This window comes from Diabrotica virgifera, chromosome 2, assembly GCF_917563875.1.
Source record: "Diabrotica virgifera virgifera chromosome 2, PGI_DIABVI_V3a".
Lineage (NCBI taxonomy): Eukaryota > Metazoa > Arthropoda > Insecta > Coleoptera > Chrysomelidae > Diabrotica > Diabrotica virgifera.
The window spans coordinates 280,759,930-280,783,632 of record NC_065444.1 but is presented as its reverse complement, the minus strand read 5'-3'; the positions used below and the strand labels follow the sequence as shown (position 1 = coordinate 280,783,632).

Sequence of the window (23,703 nt, the reverse complement as noted above, 5' to 3'; positions counted from 1 at the left end):
TATATATATATATATATTTACTCCCAGCGTATGAAGTGAGCCACATATCAAAAGAAACTGCGGTTGAAGTGAGGTCCTGTACAAAGTGAGGTCCAGTATACGGACCTCACTTAGTCAATCAATGTAAGACTTTTTCGTAGACATGTACTGATAGCAAACACTGTTTTTTTACAAAAAAAAGTGGGACCTCACTTTGTATGGTCCACATCAATTTTTAGTTCAGAGATTTTCCGCATAGAGGCGCTGACTTTGGCGTATATTTTCTAACCATGTATATTCTATGCCCTGTTGAATAACTTACGATACACATAGTGAGGACCATACAACTGGCAACATCTGTTCAACCAATCTTTAAAACAGTGGATCGTCAATCGTCGCATAAATTCAAACAGTACAAAAATGTTTAATACTTTAATCCTTTTTGAGAGCATAGGCGCAAAATTTCGGTCGAGTTCTTTTTAAACGCATTTATTTTTTTCGAATCCTGAGATAACTAATAGGTACATATTTTTAAAATATTTAAACGCAAAATAGAAGACTACATTATTCCCGAGGGCAGAAAGTCCCTTATAATGAACAAAAAGTTTCTTTTGTAATATATATTTAAAATTAAAAATCAGACTATTTTTTTTCACCCCTGTGACTTATTAAAATAAATATTATAGAAGTTCTCAAGGACTTTCGACCATGGATAATACAGTAATATTTCTTTCTGCGTTTAAATTTTTTAAAAATACTTAAGGTTTTCTCAGTATTCGAAAAAAATGAACGCATTTAAAAATAATTCGAGCGAAATTTTTGCGCATATGCTCTCAGAAAGGCTTAAAATACTATAAATTTTTGTAATCAGTATTTCAATAGTTATTTATGATATAAGTGTTAAAAGTACACGTTTAAGGCACGCATGTGAAAGTTTGCAGAATGAGCGACAGCGGGTTCTGCAATTCACATGAGTGCCTTAAAAATGCACTTTTTAACACGCATATCATGCAATATTTTTTCTACAAACGTAATTACAGGACAATATCTACAAAAACTTTTACTTGAACTTGACTGACATTCCATTTTTATATTTTTTTGACATTACATCAAAATTGCCTATACGATCAATACGAATTGCAGTGCCATAAAAATTTTAAAGCACTAGTGCCTTAAAGCAGCGCCGGATAAAGGGGCGGGCGAGCCGGGCGACCGCCCGGGGCGCCAGAATTTGGGGGCGCCAAATTTTGAGAGACGCTGATATATAAATATAATATTTACCCCCCTCCGTGGCTCAGTGGTAAGAGCGCCTGCCTTTGGATCGAAAAAATCCGAAAGGTTGTGGGTTCGAATCTCACCAGGGTCGGAAATTTTTCATTTATTATAAATTAATAAATGAATATAGTTTCTGTCCTCGTGGGATCGGTTCTCACCGGAGGGACCGCAGACGTTCGGATACAATTAGCGTCTCATTGCAAAGACAATGACGTCGACATTGCAAAGTAACAAGCCACTTACTCAACACCCACACTACTTACACATGACACTAGGTACCTAACTGTTCAAAATTACCGTACCTACCATGCCAATGGCCATTAGTTGTCGAGGCATTAGCTAAACAAAAAAAAAATATAATATTTTTTACATTCACTATTTTTTTGGACTTTATAGATTATCTTTGGGCTAAGATTACTCCTAAGACAATTAATATTAAATAATTGTAACAATAAGAAAACTATTTCTAGCTCACAAAAATTCTCTAATAAAAATAATGCAACCTAAAAACCGTTATGGCTTTTAAAGGTCATTTTTGTCAGGTAATACCTATCACTTTTATGGTATTACAATGTTATACATACATACTTAAAATACACGAAGATCAGATTTACGAAGTATCAACAAATTTATGAATAGTCAGTGATATTATTATACTGCTACTTGTCATTATAGCCTCAATGGTTAGATAGTTTTGTCTTCCTGTTCTGTAAACTTTGCTTTATCAACATTGTCGTGTGTCCGTGGGTGTGTAATTTGAAATAAAAAAAAAAACAAACCAGGTATATCTATATGAATTAGAATTGACAAGTTCTTTTTCATAATATGAATATATAGAAATTTATTTCGAATACTTTGTACGCGTTAAGATGTTTCACTTTTTGCATAAAAACGGCACGAACGACGTATGAAAAAAAGGAATAATAGATTTTTGTATATATCATAAATTGAACGAGTAATTCCAAAATGATTTGTTATTTGAAATATCTCAGTGGCGTACTATGTTTTTCTTTAAAAAAATTCACACCATTTCAACAGTAGATATAAAATTATTAATTTTATGTCAAAAAATGCGCAATAATTACCTCTTAAAACACATCAAATTTCATTTGCATATCTGAACCGGTTTTAGAACAATAAAGAAATCGTCAGTTTGTAAGAAAAATGTCAACACCCCATATCTCGGAAACGAAGTATTTGCTGACATACGCTTATAGAGCAAACTGTCATTATTTTTTCATATAGAATTACCCTTTAAAGTTTGTTGCATTTATTTAGAAACATCCTGTTTTTTCTTGACCACCCTGGATTTCCATAGTTTTTCCTGTATTATTTCACTTGACCGTTATTTTCAGTTCTTTCTGTTTTTCCAGTCCTGCAGGTTTCTTTTCTAATATTGCTTCGTCCATTTTATCTCTAAAATATTTTCGGGGTCTGTCTCTCTTCCTTCTTCCTATCGGGCTCCAATCTGTTATTCTGTTTATCAACGATTTTGGTCTGCTCTTCTGCCATGTCCGTACCAGGTTAATCTCTTTTGTTCTATGTTGTCTATTATCCCTTGAATTCATTACCATTATTTTCTTAATCTCTATGTTATTTATTCTATCCCTTCTACAGCTTCTACTTAGGTATTCGATCTCTGTTGCTCTTATTTTGCATTTGGTTTTCGTATTTTTTATTCAATTTTCACACCCATTATTCAGAATACTTTTTGTCATGGTGTTATATTATATTCTTCTTTTTGTTTTTATACTGATGTTCTTATCCCACAGTACCGGGTTTAATTTTAGTATGCAGCATATTGTTTGTCCTAGTAACTCGATACCTAAAACCATAGCTTGGTTCTATAGGTATCAAGTCATAGAGATAATAAAAAGCTCATGAGATAATAAAAAAAAAATAATGAATGATTTTATTTGAATTTGCATAGATGATTGTAAGGCCAAGGATATCACAACGGCTCTAAAAGGAAGAGAAAAAATAAAGATGTACAAGCTCGCGTTTGCAAAGAATATCCGCATGTTATTTTATGCTAAGTGGATGCCACTCCCTCAATTTAGTTATTGGGGATGCAGCTATATCTTGCGCACAATCAACATGTTTTTTGGTCTTGTAGAAGATTTATACACACTAAATGATATAAATGAGTCAGATTAAATAAATTATTAGACGAATTTTTTACTAAGCAACAACATTTTTGTTTATTTTAGTAGTATTTTGACAACGACACCCGATTTGGGCGTCGAAACGATAATAAAATTATTTTTTTCAATTTAATTGTGGCTTATTTTCCATCTAAATAGTTATTTATACACATTTTTTACTGGTTGTTGATAATGTGCATTTATCTTTTACCTCGCTTCTTCGTCGCTTGAACTTAAAATGTGCTCGCTATGCTATGCCCTATGTTGGATAAGTTGTAAGTAATAACTATCCTACTATTTTTTAAATAAATATATTTTTACATAGTTCTTTATGGTAAAATTTTGATTTTTTCCTATTTTTTTTATATTTGCAGTAAATTTGTATATTCTTATATGAAGGGGCGCCAAATTTTATTTTGCCAGGGGCGCTCAGAACCCTAAAACCGGCCCTGCCTTAAAGTAGCATTTTTAACGCACGTATGGAGTTCTAAAAATTGCATTTTTAACACGGTTGTAGAAAAAAGCTTTTAAATGAGGTGTCACATGATGTACTTACTTTCCTATTTAAAAAAATCAAAGTTGTGCCTGTCACCTGAAGAAGAGGGATCGCGTAAAGTTCGAAACATTTACGCTATAATATACTATGATTATTTTAAAAATCGACCTATCCGAGCGTTTTTCTTATGTGCTAAAAATAAATAAGTTAATAAGGAGGTTAAACCTAATTCCAGCGAACTGTATTTGTAACAACCAAGGTAGGGATGGCGGTTGTTGAACAAAAAACCGGTTTTCGGTTATACCGGTTTTTTACTTACGGTTTAACCTGGCGGTTATAACTGGTCAAAAAAAGCGGTTGTTCCAAAAACCATTTTTCGGTTTTTTTAATCAGAAGCAAATACTCGATAGGTTATAATGTTAATATAATGTTATGTGTTACATAATATTGTGTTTTCAATTTTATCAATCAAAGGCAAAATAAAAATTAAATTAATTTTTTTTTTAATAACGCGGGCACATAAATTTGATACACCCTGTATATTGATCTGTAAATATTTATTAGAATTTAGTTTGGATGTAAGTGGATTTCTTTTTTTAATGAGCTTTCCGATGAACCATTAAAGACTTTTGTGAATAATTAAAGTGAAAATAACGATGTATTTTGATTTAAAATGGAAAAAGATTGTTTAGGGTAGAGGTAATTATCAATTTCTAGAAAAGTGGTTTTAGGAGAAAGTTTGGAATTTTAGTATCTTTGTTTCAACACGAGTAAATGTTGTATAGTTCTCAGAAGGTAATTAGGATGGTCGGAATGGTTTTGAGGGTGACTGTTTTGTTTGTCGAATGGAAAAGTCGATGTTTCAGATTCTTGTGCAACGTGGAAGGGGAAAAGTAGTTTGAATGATTAAGAGAGTTTGAAGGGGAAGTCATTATGTTTTTGGCATCGCTGAGGTCGACGTTTTAGTGGATAGATAGTTAGCAGATACCAGTGGCTGTTTGATAGTGGAGAATAGTGTTGAAAAGTGGAACGAGAGACAGATCAAATTGAGACGAAATACCTCTTTGATTCTGTATTATTGTGAGAAGGAGAGCAGAGAATTTTTGGAGTTTTGTTTGAATCGAGTACGTGTCAAAAGAGGCCCGGCTTGTTGGAGAATTGGTGCTGGTATGCTGATAGTTTTGAAGCTGGAGAACGGAGAGGGCTTTGATGAGTAGCCTTTAACATAGTCAACGAGGGAGAGCTGTTTTGGGTCACGAGAAGACATCAGAGTGAGTGAAGCAAAAGGTCAGTCAACTTATGTGAAAGATATTTTTATGTTCGGAAACTAAAATTTTGAGTAAAAGGCATATGAATTAAAATTCCAATATTTCTAAAAGTAAATAGGAAGTATAGCTAACCTTGCGAATACATAAATTTGTTTTGTTTAGTTTGTTTTACCAAAGTCATCGGGAACAAACCGATAAATTGTTTTTTTTTAACTATAATAAATTTAAGTGGTAAAGATTTCATTCAGACATCTGTGTCCACAGGTTTTAGATTTGATAGAGTTTAGAGTATTGATTTTGACAAATAAAAGACAATTCTGTATGTTTATTTTAATATTTTGCTTTATTTCTTTTCCCTATTTTATCCCGATTAGGATCAACTAAGAGATACTGAACCCACGAGAGAAGATAAGTATAACGTGAGATAATTTAGATTTTTTTTATAGTATAAAAAGGCACCCTGAGATTTTTTATTCATTTTTATGTATGATTTGCGACAATTAAATAATTAATCAGATAAATAATAATTAATATATAATTAATAAAAAGCAGATCATAACAATACATTTATATTGCAATTCAGTTTGCTCAATTTTCCTCCCGAAAAATTCCCCAACCAATTCAACCTATAAAAATTTTCCCATGTGCTTTCAAATTACCCTAAAAATGGGCGAAAGTACCCCAATCTGGCATCTCTGATTCGTCGCTCGTTGTAGACGGCGTCGGTGTATATTGCGTTGTCAATTGGGATATTCCCAAAACTCCCAAAAGTGATGATCCTACCGATCTACCGACATGTCCCTAGGATCTATCGAGTTTAAAAAAATATCCAAATGACATATTTTACTTAAGAGGAAACAGTAGCGATCAACAGGTAGCAAAAACGCGTTCCAAGATTGCGGCTGTAATTTTGAATATTTTTTCGAGATATGTGGCACACGTATTCGTAATATAATAAAGAATGGCGGTACAGAGCCCAATTTAAAAAATATATTAATATGTGGAAATTACTCTGTAATTAAATACAATATTAAAAAAACGAGCCTGTACCGCCACTAAGAAGAACAAAAAAATACATTTTCTTCAAATAAACTTTTTTATCCGATGCCTAGATTTTGTGTCATTTTGGAACTACTAAAATTTTTTATTTCATTAGTATGTAGTTCCAAAATGACACAAAATCTAGGCATCTGATAAAAAAGTTTATTTGAAGAAAGTGTATTTTTTTGTTCTTCTTAATGGCGGTACAGACTCGTTTTTTTAATATTGTATTTATTTACAGAGTAATTTCCACATATTAATATATTTTTCAAATTGGGCTCTGTACCGCCATTCTTTATTATATTACAAATACGTGTGCCAAATATCTCGAAAAAATATTCAAAATTACAGCCTCAATCTTGGAACGCGTTTTGGCTACCTGTTGATCGCTACTGTATCACCTTAAAAATAAATTCGATAAACCAATTCATCATTTATTGCCATCAAAAAATTTCAGTAGGTAGTATTTTTTAACACATTTGTATAATACCTTTCATTTCCTAAGAATTATGTATTATTTAAAAATTACATAATGGAGATTCCTAATCGTATTTCGGTATTCACATTTCATACAAGAGTCTCAAAGTACTCAAGTATAAACAATTTTTAGATGATTTTGGGAATATCGATTTCAAGCAGATCACTTACCTTTTTATGTAAATATTCATGTGTTTCATAAAAGCTGATGTGACACTTTCGTCCAGTTCTTTATTAGTAAATAAAAGTTGAATTATGGTTGTTTGGGTTAATAATTACTTCGCATATTATTTATAATACATATATAGTAGGGGAGCAAAGTATGCTAAATGTGCAGTCACTCGAGCGCTTTGGGGACCTATTGGGTTGTGATTATTAGGTTCTAAAACCAAAAAAGTTAAGTAAAATTTTCCATTTTAGTGGGGACTTTCCATATTTTAATTTAATTTTCCATTTCCAACACCCGTTTTCTCCGATTATAGCGCCACCTATCCGTAATTAGAAAAAACGTTTCGAATAAAAGTTGCTTATTTTTACTTATTTTTACGCAAAGAATCCAAATCTGAAATAAAAAAAAGGAGTTCCTATTTAAGATTTTAAAGTAACCCCCCCCCCACCTCCGTGGGGTCGTGTTTGGTACCATTCGATAGATTTCAGAAAAAATATTCAGAAATTGTAGTGTATTACCTATAAGAAGTTACCGTTAAGCCGGGTCCAGACTATGTAACAAAACATGTTAAATAACAAAGTTTTGTAACTTGTTACAAAATTTTAAATAAACAAGTTTTAAAACACAGTGTTGTATAACATTTTTCTGGTTATATAGCATGTTTTATGTTATCCAACAGATGTCGGTAAACATCAAAGAAAGTTATAAAACCGCACCGCGACTGATCTACACCTAAAAACATGTTATTGAAACATTTCTCTGGCATAGTACCTACGCGAGCAGCAACCGTTGGAGTCATATCGCCTTGTTCATTCTGGAGTGATTGTGCTAGATTTTTCTTTGCTCTGTTCACGTAGGGGTATTTACGCGATGAAATTGTCGAAAGAACTGACTACTCTTTTAATTAAGCTATTTCGTAAGTAACGAGTATTATGGGATTGCTATGGGATGAGCTACATTTATTAATTTAAAAAACAAATAAAAAACACGATGAATAGACTGAAATAGAAGTGAAAATAGATACAGAAACTGTAGTTAAAACTAATGCAATGCACGTACGCCTATAACTCAAGCCAACAGAAGAAAAGCAGTACGCGGAACCTTAACAGCAAATCGGTGCAAATCAACTCTAAATTTGACATAAATACTATTCTCTACAGAGCAGAGTGTTCAGACATAAAACCTGTAACATTCACTTCATTCGCTACACAGATGCAGACTGCTTCATCAGCTACTCAAACAGGCACTCAATCATACAATATATCTGAGCCTTTCTATTCCGTCCACTACACCTACATCCGCTACTTCTCCAGCTACACCAATTCAAACAGACAGTGACACTCAATCATGAACAGGTGAAGACGATAATACTGAGGAATTAAATTCTACAGAAATGTTATACTTCCTCTCTGAAACAATGAGTAAAATGTTTAAAAAATATGAGGCGTTCTTTGCAAAAACCCCATATGTCACTTTTTACAACATCGGAGTTATTTAAAAAAAAGTTATTTAATTGAACCCTATTAAGTTTACGGAAATTCTCAAATTAGTGATTTATTATTTTGATGATTACACACAGTTTACAATATAAATAACATTATTTTTTCCTTTTGTTTATTTATGAAGGACATTTATTCATTTGACATATGGGGTTTTTGCAGGAATTTTTCATTAATTTATAGGAAAAACGATATTTATAGTAATAAACCAAAATAAAAAATGAACGAAAAATGGTGTTTACTTATAATATCACGCAACACAACTATTCGAAGGATATTTAACCTATAAAAACCTACTGACAGCCCACGGTTCTGACAGCCAAGCGATAAAGTTTCCCGCAAAAACACCAATAACAACTATGGTTTTGAAGGGAATTGCGCTTGACATATGGGGTTTAGGCGGAATCGCCTATATTTTTGTCGCTTATATTTTGAACTACTGTAATTTTAATGCAAGTTTCTTACGCAAGGAACGTAGGTAATTAGTCCTTCAATCCATAGAAGCCATAAGTCCATTTCCGAAAAAAAAGGACAACTGGGGTTTTTGCAAAGAACGCCTCATATACTTTGCTAATAATATAACTGTTAATCTTTCTCTTACTGGAATTGCATCTCGAAATGTCTTTCCTGCCTATTTTATGGCCGATTTCATTTATAAGAAATTCAAAATCAGAACTTTCTATTCTTAAGAAGTTTTTAAAATTGCCATCACATTTAATGTCTCCTGTCGATGGGTCTATGTTATCTCTTTCCAGATCAGCTAAAAGAGCTGTACCACTACCTATATTTTGCTCGAGCTGCTAATGAAGGACACATCCAAAATATTAATTTAACACGCCGGTGTCGCCTCCACAATATTACACAAGCTGCTGTTGCTATGAAGAGATCCTCCATACTTATATGACGCAATTTTATATACTACCTAACCCACCAGCTATCCATCTAAAATGCTGCAAACTTTATGCTCATGTTGTTGTTTTGTTTTTTGTTATATAGTCTGGATACTCATGCTATTAACAAGTTACATAACAAAGTTGTACAACAAATTTGTTGTACAACTTTGTTATTAGCATGTTTTGTTACATAGTCTAGACCCGGCTTTAAAAGTTCCCCGTTTCAGGAAAAAATATTGTCTAAGAGCGATAGCCTAGTGACCTAGTGGGTAGACCTCGGATCTCGAATTCGTAAAGCAGAGGTTTCGATTTCAAATCCGGGGTGTGGATCTCCGATTTTTTTATTTATTGTTACTGCATTCATGTCTGTAGACAATGTTGCAATCTATTATGAGCACAATAAAAAAATATAGTAATAAAATAATAAATAAATATTTCAAAAAAAAAACAAGAAAAAAAAATACAATCACTGGAAGCGAAACTAAACAATACGGAAGAAATATAACCACTGGATTCGGAACTGGATATGGAACTGGATAATATTAGAAAACTGATATTATAATATGTAAGCACTACGAGCCTAGTAGGCCCATGGCTTGATGTACTATTCTTTTCCACTCCCTTTTGTCAGTCGTTTTTTTTCCCAGTTCCTTAAGTTATTTCTTCTCATATCTTCTCTAACTCCATTACTCCATCGTGACCTCGGTCTTCCTCTTCGTCTTTTCCCTGCCAATGCACTAGATAGTACCATTCTGGGAATTCTAGATGGAATCATCCTCTGCACATGGCCCAACCATCTAAGTCTTTGCGCCTTAATTACTGCTAGTATGTTAGGATCTTGATAGAGCTCAGTTAGTTCCTTATTTGTTCTTCTTACCCATTGTCCATTTAAGTTTTTCCCACCGAAGATTTTGCGCAGCATTTTCCTCTCCCAAACTAATAACAACTCTTGATGTTTTTTGTTGTGACCCATGTTTCAGAAGCATACGTTACTATCGGCCTTATTACGGTCTTGTAAGTTCTTAGTTTTACTCTTCGTGATATATGTTTACTTCTTAACAACCCATTAAAAGCAAATATAGCGCGGTTGTCCGACATAATTCTCTTTTGTATTTTTTCTTCACAGTTAGGATCTCTTGTGAAGACAGTTCTTAAGTACTCAAATCTCTCAACTTCTTCGAATTTATACTGTGTTCCCTTCGCTGTTGTCATTGTTATGTATTGCCCCCGAACGAATTGCTTATTTGTCCATTCCATATACTTTGTTTTTGCTTCATTTATATACAATCCTTTGGTTGCTGCCCTCTCCTCGAGTTTCATGAGTGTTTCTATAAGTTCTATTTTGCTCCTAGCCAAGATTACCAAATCATCTGCGAATGCCAAGCACTGATGTTTTTTGTGGTAGATCAGACCTGTTCTATTAATGTTTGATTCCTGTATAACCTTTTCTAGTAATATGCTAAACATTATAGGCGATAATGGATCACCCTGTCGCAGTCCTTGTTTGACCTCAAAGCTTTCTGTTATAGTATTGTTTATCTTGACTTTATCATACTGATATATCATACTGATATTGTTTAAAAACACTAATAATATTGATATAAAATGTTAATCAATTTTATTTATTGTTATAAGAATCAAAGGTAAATATGATTAGGCGAATGAAGCCTTAGGTTTCGCAGTCAATATCCCAACCACGCACACATGTTGCAATCTATTTCAATACGGTTTATAGTACAAAATATACATTTAATATCAAAATAGTGGGATATATTTTTTTAGTTGAGGACACTTGGTCACATTGCATTGTTTCAGGATAAGGTGAAATATCTTCAATAAATGGAAAAAAGCATATATGTCATATATTATAATACTTTCTATACTCTTAATATGTAGTCTCGTATAAATTTGTAGTGACATGATTTTAAGTATAAGAACAAGAAGCTTGCAACAATTTTCAGAGAAAATAGAAAACTAAAACTATTTTTAAATGATTATTCGAAATAAAACATATGCAAATATTCACTGTATTTGCCATCTAGTGGAATAACTGTAAAATTAAGTCAGTGAAAAAGGTACATTAAGTTTAATTAAATTAAGTAAATCATCTTGTATACTAAAATTAAGGTTCTAAAATTTTCATTTCAAAATGAAAATCGACAGGGGCAACAGTACCTATACTAAAATACACTCTGTATAGATAATTATGTCAATGTTAATAATACTGGATAGAGAATTGAATATCCTTTCAAATGAGCTAGCACCCGCCCCTCTTCCCTATTTAAAAATAAGGGGTGGGGGAAATGGAAGGGAGGGGGTTGACAAATGACAGATATGTATGTACCGTAAAAACTGTGTTCCCCTTAGATCAAAAGTCGGGCTTTTATATTTATATGTTAAGTTCAATATAAATTTCACATAACTGAACTATCACTGTGTCCTCCATTTTGATTATTATTGTTCTCAACTAACGCTATTTTCAAAATTCTTGCTTTCCTATCCATCTTTAACGTAAATTATTAAAAAATATAAAACTATTTCTTTATTAACGCTAGTCTCCGATAAGGCTACCGTGATTTAATGCTGAGGTACTAAAATGTTATAAAATTAACAAACAGTACGAGCAAGAACAAAGAGTCCACATCTTCTTATAACTACAAGTGACTGAAACATCGAAACAATAATAATTCTTACTGTGTTATACAGAAAAAGGCAGTAGAAACGATTAATCTCATATTTATCGACAACACTGTATGGTCCTCACTTGATGAGCTGTAAGGAAATATACACGTAAAGTTGTCCTCACTTTGTGCGCATAACGAAAAAGTATATACAGTCTCACTTTAATAGCTGCGTATAATGGCCTCACTTGGGTGGCAATATACTTGAACAATACGGGGCACATATACGTAATTTTTTTTGTGTATACTCGTCATTTTTTAATTGCTATTTACTTGTCAAGGTCACTATGAAGAGTTGAAACGATTATGTCTACGTTTTCTACCGGTCCTCACTAAGTGCGCGTAATGTCAGGACCTCACTTTGATATCTGTGCATAAATATATATATATATATATATATATATATATATATATATATATATATATATATATATATATATATATATATATATATATATATATATATATATATCTAAAATGCATAATATAAAGATACTATTATGTTTCTTTTAGGACTACATATTCGGATATGCAACAATATTATTATTACATCTTAAATTAATCAATTTACTTTTATTTAATACCTATTTATATGTACGTACCTTCAAACAATCCCTTAGATTTTAAAGAATACCAAGAAATCCAAAATCCATCTATGAAAATGAACTAATGCCACGCCATCTTGTCAAACACTGAGAATAACCCACAAATAGTGAATAATGGTTACTGCGCAATTATTTTGTGGAAGAAAATCTCTTTGCAAGTAACATTTCAGCAGTCGGCATTAATGATAAATTTTTTATTTAATAACCACAGTTACTACAGAGGGTGTAATGCTAGTTCGCCTCCATGTGGTGCACCCTGGGTAACGCTAAATGAACTAGCAAAAATTTGGCGGCAGACGAACGAAAAACAAAAACAATATCCTGCCAACATCACAGATCACAAACAGAAATCTTATCTATACGTAAACATACGATGGGAACAAATAAAGGTTCTTCTCAGAACCAACTGACTAGAGATCTCGGACCGTGTATCCGAGTCTGTCACCTTAACATCGAGGGCATAAGCCAGGCAAAATGCCAAGTGTTGCAAAAAATCCTACACGATAACGACATTGACCTGGTTGCCATACAAGAGACCCATACTGAAGACAAAGTCCAGCTTGATTTAAGGGGAAAGATACCTGGCTACGATTTACTGGGAGCCACCTATGATAAACATTACGGCGTCGCAACCTACATTCGCTGCAATATAGAAAATGGTTTCCTACTTTCTGCTTCCAATGAAAATAATATACATGAAGTAGTCACCAAGATTGGAGATATTACCGTAGTTAACATATACAAACCTCCAGCCACTACATGGAACCCAGAAGTGCTAAAGACTCATCCACATCCTACTATATACATCGGCGACTTCAACAGCCACCACGAAATGTGGAAGTACACCACGAATGATGAAAATGGGGAGGCACTAGTAGAATGGTCCGAAGAGCAAAACACATACCTAGTTTTTGATGCCAAAGACAGAGGAACATTTAAATCAGCTGCATGGAGAAAAGAATATAACCCAGACCTATGTTTTGTCTCAAAAGATACCAATGACAGACCACTAACAACTGCGAGAAGTGTCCTTGCAGACTTCCCACATACTCAACATCGTCCGGTGCTTATCACCATCGGAATATCAATTCCAATAATTAGATCATATCCTCGACCCAGGTGGAATCTTAGAAAAGCAAACTGGAAGAAATTCTCTGAACAACTAGACCGGACCTTGAGCTGGGTCCCTCCAACCAGCAAACATTATGGGAGGTTTGTGGGCGCAGTAATAAGCACTGCCAAGAAAACCATCCCTAGGGGGTATCGCAAAGAATATGTGCCTGGATGGACTGAAACATGTGAAGACTTATACACGAAGTTTCTCGAAAGTGGTGACCGAGAAATAGCCGATGAGCTTTTACACAACATCGATACAGCTAGACGCCAAAAATGGATAAAGACTGTCGAAAACCTTGACTTCAAAAAATCAAGCCGGCAGGCATGGTCCTTGTTGCGGAAAATTGGAGGAGCTAACCAGCTGGAATCCAGAGAGTCTAAAATGTCTCCTAACAAGGTTGCCTCCCATATAGTATCTCTATCCAGAGCTCCACGAGATCGAACACATACTACCAACGTGAAAAGAGACTTAAGGGCATTAAAACAAATGAACAGAACGAACTCCGAATATTCAGCAAGAATACTTATTTCTGAAATCACACATGCGCTGAAAGAAATGAAATCAGGTAAAGCACCTGGGTTTGATGGTATCCATCCAGAGTTCTTGATACACAGTGGTGCATACACGAAACAGTGGCTTGCAATGTTCTTTAATGATATACTTCAGTCAGGTAACATTCCTTTCTCACTTAAGCGAACAAAGATAATTGCAATTCCGAAACCGGGCAAATCAAACGATAAGCCAGAAAACTACCGCCCCATAGCTCTACTCAGCATGGTATATAAACTATTAGAAGAGCTTCTCCTCAACAGAATTAGTCACAGGATACTGGAAAATGTCCCCATTGAACAAGCTGGCTTCCGCCCTCATCGAAGCTGTACGGACCAAGTGCTGTCATTAACAACTTTTATAGAAGCTAGTTTTCAAAAGAAACAAAAGACAGCAACAGTATTTATAGATCTAACAGCAGCATATGATACTGTTTGGAGACAGGGATTAATATATAAACTGGCCCGCATTATCCCCTGCAGAAAGATAATTAACCTCATTGACAACATGCTGACCAACAGAGCCTTCCAGGTTATAATGGGAAAGGAGACGAGTAGACAGATGAAACTTAACAATGGTCTTCCACAGGGTTCTGTCCTTGCCCCTTTACTTTTCAGCCTCTATATTGCTGACATGCCTGAAACCGAATCTCGGAAGTTTGGATATGCTGACGACTGGACCCTTGCAACAAGCCACCAATCTTTAGAAACTACAGAAATCACTCTCACGAATGACTTATCCATCCTCAGCGAATACCTTAAGAAATGGAGACTACAGCCAAGTACTACAAAAACTGAAGTATCAGCTTTTCATCTAAACAACAAGTTGGCAAACAGAGAATTGCGAGTGTATTTTAATAACAAGCTGTTAAAACACAATAAATACCCGAAATACCTTGGGGTTACTCTAGACAGAACGCTCACATTCAGAGAACACCTGACGAAAACAGCAGCAAAATTGAAAACACGCAACAATATAATACAGAAACTCTGCGGCACTACATGGGGGTCCACAGCATCAACATTAAGATCCTCTGCTCTTGGCCTGATATATCCGGTGGCAGAATACTGTGCTCCAGTGTGGCTAAATAGCAGGCATACCCACCTGGTCGACACCCAACTAAACCGTACTATGCGTATGATAACAGGCACAATTAAGCCCACCCCTACAATGTGGCTACCTACCCTTAGTAATATAGCACCACCCAACCTACGCCGCGAACATGCATTGGTTAAAGAATATAACAAAATAATGGACAGTCGCCAGCTTCTAGTCCACAACGACATCCCCGATATTCTTGGAAACCGTCTCCGATCCAGGTTACCCCCTCTACAATCTGCTCAAGCGCTGCAGCAATCCAACTTTGACTTAAATACCCGATGGAGAGAAGATTGGGAAAGTAGGACAGATCCGCATTACCATAGTCTACCGGACATCATAGGGAAACCTGGCGAATTTGAACGTCCCCGTAAGATTTGGGCAGCCCTTAATCGAATTCGAACAAACTGTGGAAGATGCGCCGACTCCCTCCACAGATGGGGTAAACTCCCCTCGCCTTCTTGTGACTGCGGCGCTGCAAGACAGACGATCAGTCACATTGTTCAGGACTGCCCACGCAGAGCATACACAGGCGACCCTATAGACTTTGTAATGGCAACCGAAGGGTCAATCGAATATATAAAAAAATTGGACATCTGTTTGTGATGCATTGTATAATGCATAAATCTAACTATATTCTGTGATATACTTAAGCCATACGCTAAATAAAATAAATACAGAGGGTATTTCTGAAGAATTATTTCTTGTGGTTTAAAAAATTTATTTGATTGCAAGAAAATTTCTTGTTCACAAATATAAATATGGATTAACTTAACATATATTTCTTATACTGCAAAATATTTGTAGATTTCAATTTAAGAAACAAAAACTTTAGGATAAGAAAATTAAAATGTAACCATTAATGCATTTCTTAGTATTGAAGAAATTATCTGTAAGAAATTATTGATTTGTGTTTAAAAAACTCATTTCTTTATTATGTGAAGCGGTATGCATAAGTTAATAAATATGATATGGTCACTTTTAAGAAAAATAACTCAAAGAAATCAGAGTTTCAGAAGAAAAGGAATTGTTCTCTCGGTGTACGGTTTAGACGTTTTACAACATTTTGTCTAAGTAACATGGATATAGTTAGTTATTTAGCATTTTTATAGGACTTTTATAGCAATTAACCATTGTTTTTGTCTTCAGATAATAATTTATTTAGTTGTTTTATGTTTTGTCTCTCAGACGATAACTTATTTTGTTGGTTTACGCTTAAAATGTAGTACTGATGGTAACCGATGAAACTGAACTTTATCATGGATATTTTATCATGAAAATGTTAAATTAATCCTTGTACAAAACAAAATTACAAAGAAACGCCACTAAGATGATCTAAAACACATTAAGAACTGATAGAATAACATTTATGTTTGCCTCCCGGGTGTCAGATTGATTTAATTTTAACAGCATGTTGGAATGGGCTATTGTATATTGGGAAATAAACAAAAGTATTTCTATTATTCTATAGGTCATTATAATCGATGGAATGAACGACACAATTTTGGACGAAATTCCTCAACCAAAGGAAACGGTTTGAAAATCTAATATGAATGAAACCAATACAACCCAAGAGGTGCCACCTGATTTGGAGCAAAAAATATGGGACTTTTTCGCTATCAAGAATTTCGTAGTTATAGGACTATACATTCCAGTTTTATTAGTAGCAGCAACTGCCAATTTGCTGTTTATTGCTATTGTGATTAAGCACAGATACATGAGACGGTGAGTACTCTTTTATTTACTACAAAGTAGTTAGTTAATTTTTCTATTAAGCCTTTCCATCATGGGACGAGCGCATGGTCAGCCGCCATGTTGAGACAATAGTTTTGTACTATAGCGACACGCTTCATTTATTATTTTTTTTAATTGCTAATTTTAAATATCAACTTTCTTTTCTCAAAACGAAATAATATGGGTCATATAAAATTCACATTTAATATACAAACCAGATCCTAAGAAGGGCCCGTTACGAAACGAAATGTATCCCTAACCAGATGTTTTTAGTGTGTTCAGTTTAGCAAACTGAATTCCCCATAAATTAATTACCTTATGTCAATAACTCATTTTGGAAATGCATTCGAAGGCGTTTCTTAAAACTGCAGAAATGTTTCAACTTTTAAACGCCGGATCTAAATAATTTATCGCCTTTCGGCCAGATATTAGAAACACAAACATATTAGCGTTTGTGGTTTTTTTCAGCACAGTCACAGCAACCACCCGGCGCGGACACACCACCATACTCGCAAAGAATGACAAACCCTCTTTCGAGAAATATTCACGCTATTTTACCAACACAAATAAATATATTATTGACAAGTTGTTGTTTTTACACTTATTTTAAGTTAATCGTTTCCGATAACACCCACGGATAAGTACTATTTTGATCTTGAGGCTTAAATTGTTGAGGCCTTAAATGTGTATCGTGTGATTATCATATTGTACATTTCTATTTTCTTAAGAGCATAAGAGTGCCTTTATTTCAAAATCTGAACACAATGTACAGGATTGGACCTCCAATGATTGGAGATGCATTGGAGGAGCCATTAAGGTGACATTAATTAGGATTCACATTTATTTCTCAACTCGAAATAAATGCATAAGCTAGAAAATATCTAACTCAACGCGTTATAATTACGTTCATCACACGTAGTCTTTGGGTAGGTTAGGAATGTGTCGATTTTGTTCAACGCACCAAATCGATGGACTTCGGAACACGTTCAGCTCACTTGATCCGATGGGTAGGTAGTTATCCTCCGTTAAACTCACAGTGAATATCCCCTTATGGATTTCTGTTCGGTCTTCTACACTGTCAGAGATGGTATAAGAGCACGTTTTGTTGAATACATCGGCGAATTCTAGACAAAAAGAGTATAAATATTCTTGTCACACATTGCCTATTAAAAATCTTTGGAATAATGAAAATGTGGAATCCTTTAATAAAATATTAAAGTATTGACTTAAAACAATGATGATAAAATAGCAATTTTCTTTAATTTGTGATTTATTTATATTTAATTACAGCAAATATTATAAAGCAAATTCCATATTTGAATAATTAGATCTAATTTATAATGAATCCATATATTGTTTATTAATTTGTTTATTTGGGAATCTAGAAAAGGCGTATAAATTTTAATATGGATTCATCATAAATACGAATTTCCCACTGTCCACATTTTCCTATAATTTTAAATTAATTAACAATTATCTAGCAATAAATATAAATTGCAGTGATGAATTAAAATGTTCAGTTATAAATAACAATTTTTTATATACCAAAAATATAGATCAATTATACATTAAACAAAATAAAATAAAATAAAATAAAACATCATTACTCTTATGAGTCCATTGATGCATTAGAATATATTTTTGTTGTTGTGGTCAGCAATTTATTAATATTACGAGTTTGTATTTCTATCGCAACCGCACGTGTTATTTTATTAGTGTGATTCAGTAAGCAAAATAAATAATGCTATGTACCAGTATTTTAGATAATAATAATATAACAAAATCTTTCTTCTTCTTTAGGTGCCATATCTGATGAAGGTTATAGATGACTTCTGTAAACTAATCTCTATTTTGTGCTTTTCTTATTAAAGTTTAAATGTTAAAATTATTATTAAGATTACGCTGATAGGATGTGAGATGATTATATCGTCGGACTAATGTGAAATATGCATAAGTCCAAAATACCTGAGTTTACAGGAGAAGCAAAAATCTTCATAGACTGTGCATAACTCCACTTGTATACAACTAAATATAGGTAATGTGAAAATTGAACAAATCCCTAAACAATTTAAATTCACGTTTTTAGTAATCAATTTGTTTAATCATCAAACAATATGTTGTGTCATTTTAACCTGTACCCTGTAGGTACTGACCCGTTTACAATGAAAAGACTTATTATTACATAAACATTAGAAAAGTCCACAAGGAAAAGAAAAGGTTTTCCTGTAGTTGGCTGTATACCATCAATCACAAAATTGGAAAGAAATCCTCTGTAAAAGGTATAAAATTTTTTTATTAAAAATCCCTTAAAAGGGCTACATCACAACAAAACGTTTTCGATTTTTATAAAAAATCATCATCAGTGTTCGATCTAAAAATAAGTATAACCGATTTAATGAATATAAAGTTATTATTTAAATTTTGACAAAGGTTAGAGCAAGTTGGTTATACTTACAAACTGGATGCTAGCTGAGCCACAAAAGAAAAATATCTGGGTAAAAACCCTTTACATATAATATAGATGCCTTAAAAGTGCATACTTCGATAAAAAGGCCTGTGATGGTATCCTGTTTGCCATGTGACCATCACAGGCCTTTTTATCGAAGTATGCACTTTTAAGGCATCTATATTATATGTAAAGGGTTTTTACCCAGATATTTTTCTTTTGTGGCTCAGCTAGCATCCAGTTTGTAAGTATAACCAACTTGCTCTAACCTTTGTCAAAATTTAAATAATAACTTTATATTCATTAAATCGGTTATACTTATTTTTAGATCGAACACTGATGATGATTTTTTATAAAAATCGAAAACGTTTTGTTGTGATGTAGCCCTTTTAAGGGATTTTTAATAAAAAAATTTTATACCTTTTACAAAGGATTTCTTTCCAATTTTCATTAGAAAAGCACCGATACGTTTGAATGGTATGGCCAGTAATAAGAGCGGACTTATTGGACTTGTGCATATTCCATCGTGACCAGACATCTCGTAACGCGACAATTAGTAACCGGACAAGTGGTAACGGACAACTCGTAACGACGACAGTTCGTAACAGTGACACTTCGTAACGGCGACAGTTCGTAACTATACAAATTCGTAACGGACAATTCGTAACGTCAAAATTGAATTATTCTGTTTATTTTTTATAACATGGAAGCTACATAACTGTTATTATGGTTATAATTGAAATTATGTTTTATGTGTGTGTGTGTGTTTTGTGTTTCATTGGCACTGGTTTTCACAACCAACTGGCCAGTCAATTTCATAATGATTTTTTAGACTATAACTTATCACTAACTCAGGGGTGTAATGTGTAGTGTGTGTGTTGAGTAAGTGTCTTGTTACTTTGCAAAGTCGACGTCATTGTCTTTGCAAAGAGGAGCTAATTGTATCCGAACGTCTGCAGTCCCTCCGGTGAGTACCAATCCCACAAGGACAGAAACTATTTTCATTTATTAATTTATAATAAACGAAAAATTTCTGACCCTGGTGAGATTCGAACTCACGACCATTCGGACCTTTCGATTCAAAGGTAGGCGCTCTTAAATAATTATGTTTTATGAATTTATCGAATGAGTACAGGGATAAACATGTTTAACACATTTTATACTTCGTGTTTCAGAATATATTAGAAGTTTTAAACACAAACAAATATTTAAATACATACAAACTTTTAACAATATTTTTAAAAGTTTATTCCTCTCATTGTTCCTTACAGTTGCATATACGTAGACAAAGGAATAATGAAATAATTCGTGAAATCTTTAAGCCGATAACCGTCTTTAGACATTCCCAACTTTCTAAGTAAATATTTTGTAAATGAAAGATTAAAATTACCTTATTAAATGCGTTAAAAATATGAAATACCTTAAAAATTTTATCATGATACTGATAACAGTAGGAAAAATGAAAGAATACCCATGAACGAACATATAAAACACGCTGTATTTTCCTGTCACCGTGTCACACACAAAATTGGCCAGCGCAAGTACATGTAATAATTATTGTTACATGTACTTGCACTGGACAATTTTCTTTGTGACACGGTGACAGGAAAATACAGCGTGTTTTATATGTTCGTTCATGGGTATTCTTTCATTTTTCCGACTTTAGTTAAATTGATATACACAATTTCATTTATAACTGTAATAATAGTTAGTTTCCACGTTAACAAAAAAAAACAGAATAATTCAATTTGGACGTTACGAATTGTCTGTTACGAATTTGTATAGTTACGAATTGTCGCCGTTACGAAGTGTCGCCGTTCGAACTGTCGCTGTTACGAATTGTCCGTTACCATCTGTCAGGTTACGAACTGTCGCGTTACGAGATGTCATGGAACCATATTCCATATGGTTTTCAACATTAATGGATTTATGCATGTATTTCATTTTCACAATAATTTCAGCAACATCTAGTAAACTAAAATGGAAGATGTTGAATGGGTTGCATATGTGAGTTAATTTTAAATGAAGTAAAGAAACACAGACTTACTCACAATCATTTAATAATACTTCGACGACCGGTTTCGATCTCTACACTATGCAGATTATCTTCAGGTCGGCGTTACATTCATCATTTAACAGCATTTAACTACTTGTAACGCCGACCTGAAGATGATCTGAATAGTGTAGAGATCGAAACCGGTCGTCGAAGTAATATTAACCCATTAGCGCCGAGATTAATAAATTATTGATTTTGTATTATTTTTTGCAATATTAATAATGAACTGTGTTTAAATAATAAAAAACTTCATAAAATATTTTTTCTGAGATATTTCATTTCTGAGATATTAAGTGTTGCCTTAAAGCAACGCTAGGCGCTTACACTACCTGGTTTTTGTTGAAAATAATCAACCAAATAATTAAAGCATTTGGGATACAGTAAAGTAGACAATAAAACAAAAATAGATATTTATTCATAAAAAAATGTAATTCGATGTGATTAATTAGATATAAAAATTTACACTATCGAGAGTGAAACGGTATAAAACAAGAAGTACCTACATAGTCCAATATCACATTTTAAACACATTGTTCTAACGATAGATTTACATGTTTTAGACGCACATCTTCTCTTTTTCCCATCTGGAATGTACTGTATCAAATGATTGATGGTATGTTGTCCAAAATAATGTCATCCGATACTCGGCTGTCGACAGATGCTGTCAAGGAAGCCGACGGTCTTCCACTTCCTTTACTAAGTACACTATACTTCGCTAAATATGTGCTTACAATCTCTCTTATATAATCTAATTGCGATACCTTTTCTCTGCCAGTTTTATTATACAATATCCAACTATTTTGTAATGCAACATCGAGCATTCACGTAAAAATTGGCCATTACCATTTTTTTCCACGAATACTGATCCGGTAGCAACTTACATTCTGATCCATATGATCAGTTCTTCCCATAAATGTATTATACTTGGCGATCAATTTCGGTCTAGAAACAAGTATGTTTCCGTTGAGTTTCTGAGAAAATCTTCTTACTTGACCTACTTCTTGAGTGCCGCAGGATGATGAAATCATTGTTACTGCTGTATTATCCATCCACCGGACAAATAATAATTGTCCATCATTTCGTTCAATAGCTGTGTCAAAATAACCTCGATCTTTTTTCAGAAACTCATTTTTAGGAGTTAACGGACATCCTCTGGGAACTCGGTTTTCGCGAATGGTTCATATTAATTCTCGTCAGTGTCTACATTATTTGTATCTGGAGGTTCTACAAAAATATCGCCACCTAGTTCATCATTATAAATTATATGAAGGGCTTGAGCAAACGAAAATCCTCGTCTAGAACAAAAATGATAAAATATAAAATTTAAAATATAGATAGTACAAGTGCCTAGCGTTGTTTTAAGGCAACGGCTGGGTTACAACAGGCACTGACAAGTAGTTATTGATCAATTCATATAAATTATTTAAAATATGTTTTGTTAGAAGTATAATATCAACACAAATTTAACATATATAAATAATAAGTTTCATTTATATCGAAATTATAGTACTTACTCAAATCGAATGTCCATTATTTTCACGTTCTAATATTATACTCAACTTCAAATGCACCAAACTAACAAACAGTTCTTAACACCGCAAATAGATACGCATAACCGAGTGTGAGCGATTATGGTTGATGGAATTTGCAAGGTCACGCCTCTTTTATGACTGTCTTGTAACTTCAAGCTCCTCCCAAATACAGGCATATCTGCCGTTGCTTTAAAGCAACGCACGGCGCTAATGGGTTAAATGATTGATTCTGAATAAGTCTGTGTTTCTCTACTTGATTTTAAATTGGAAGAAAACAGAGTCGTACATACCTTTTGGATAACGCTGACGTCATAAAAAGTCTAAAATTGAATATTTCGGACCTATGCATTTTTTATATTAGGCCGGCGATAATAATGGTTTAACACATTTATTTTATTTTTAGAGCCAGTACTTATTTGTTAATCAATTTGTCAATAGCTGATTTATTGATAACATTGTTTGCTATGCCAAACGCAATGTGGAGTGCATACACCCCACTGTATTCCCTTGGAAAGGTCGGATGTAAACTACTGACGTATATACAATGTAAGTAAATATTTATGTTTTATATAACTTTTTATTTATTTATTTAATTTAGTTTTGAATTATTTATTTTATAAGCGACTTCTGACAATCTAGTTTTT

The 23,703-nt window shown here is 33.5% G+C and overlaps 1 protein-coding gene across 3 annotated transcripts in view; it reads left to right on the top strand.

Annotated features, from left to right (window-relative positions):
- Positions 1-23,703, top strand: part of LOC126879893 (QRFP-like peptide receptor) — a 71,420-nt gene that overhangs the window by 38,040 nt on the left and 9,677 nt on the right. For 2 of the 3 annotated variants that reach the window (XM_050643235.1, XM_050643236.1), the window contains exons 2-3: positions 16,763-17,016; positions 23,463-23,605. In XM_050643235.1, coding sequence (XP_050499192.1) covers positions 16,841-17,016; positions 23,463-23,605 — 319 coding nt within the window. In that variant the 5' untranslated portion in view covers positions 16,763-16,840. Of the gene's footprint in view, positions 1-16,762; positions 17,017-18,867; positions 19,061-23,462; positions 23,606-23,703 lie in introns of those variants that run through there. The other variant, XM_050643237.1, reaches the window with a different exon arrangement.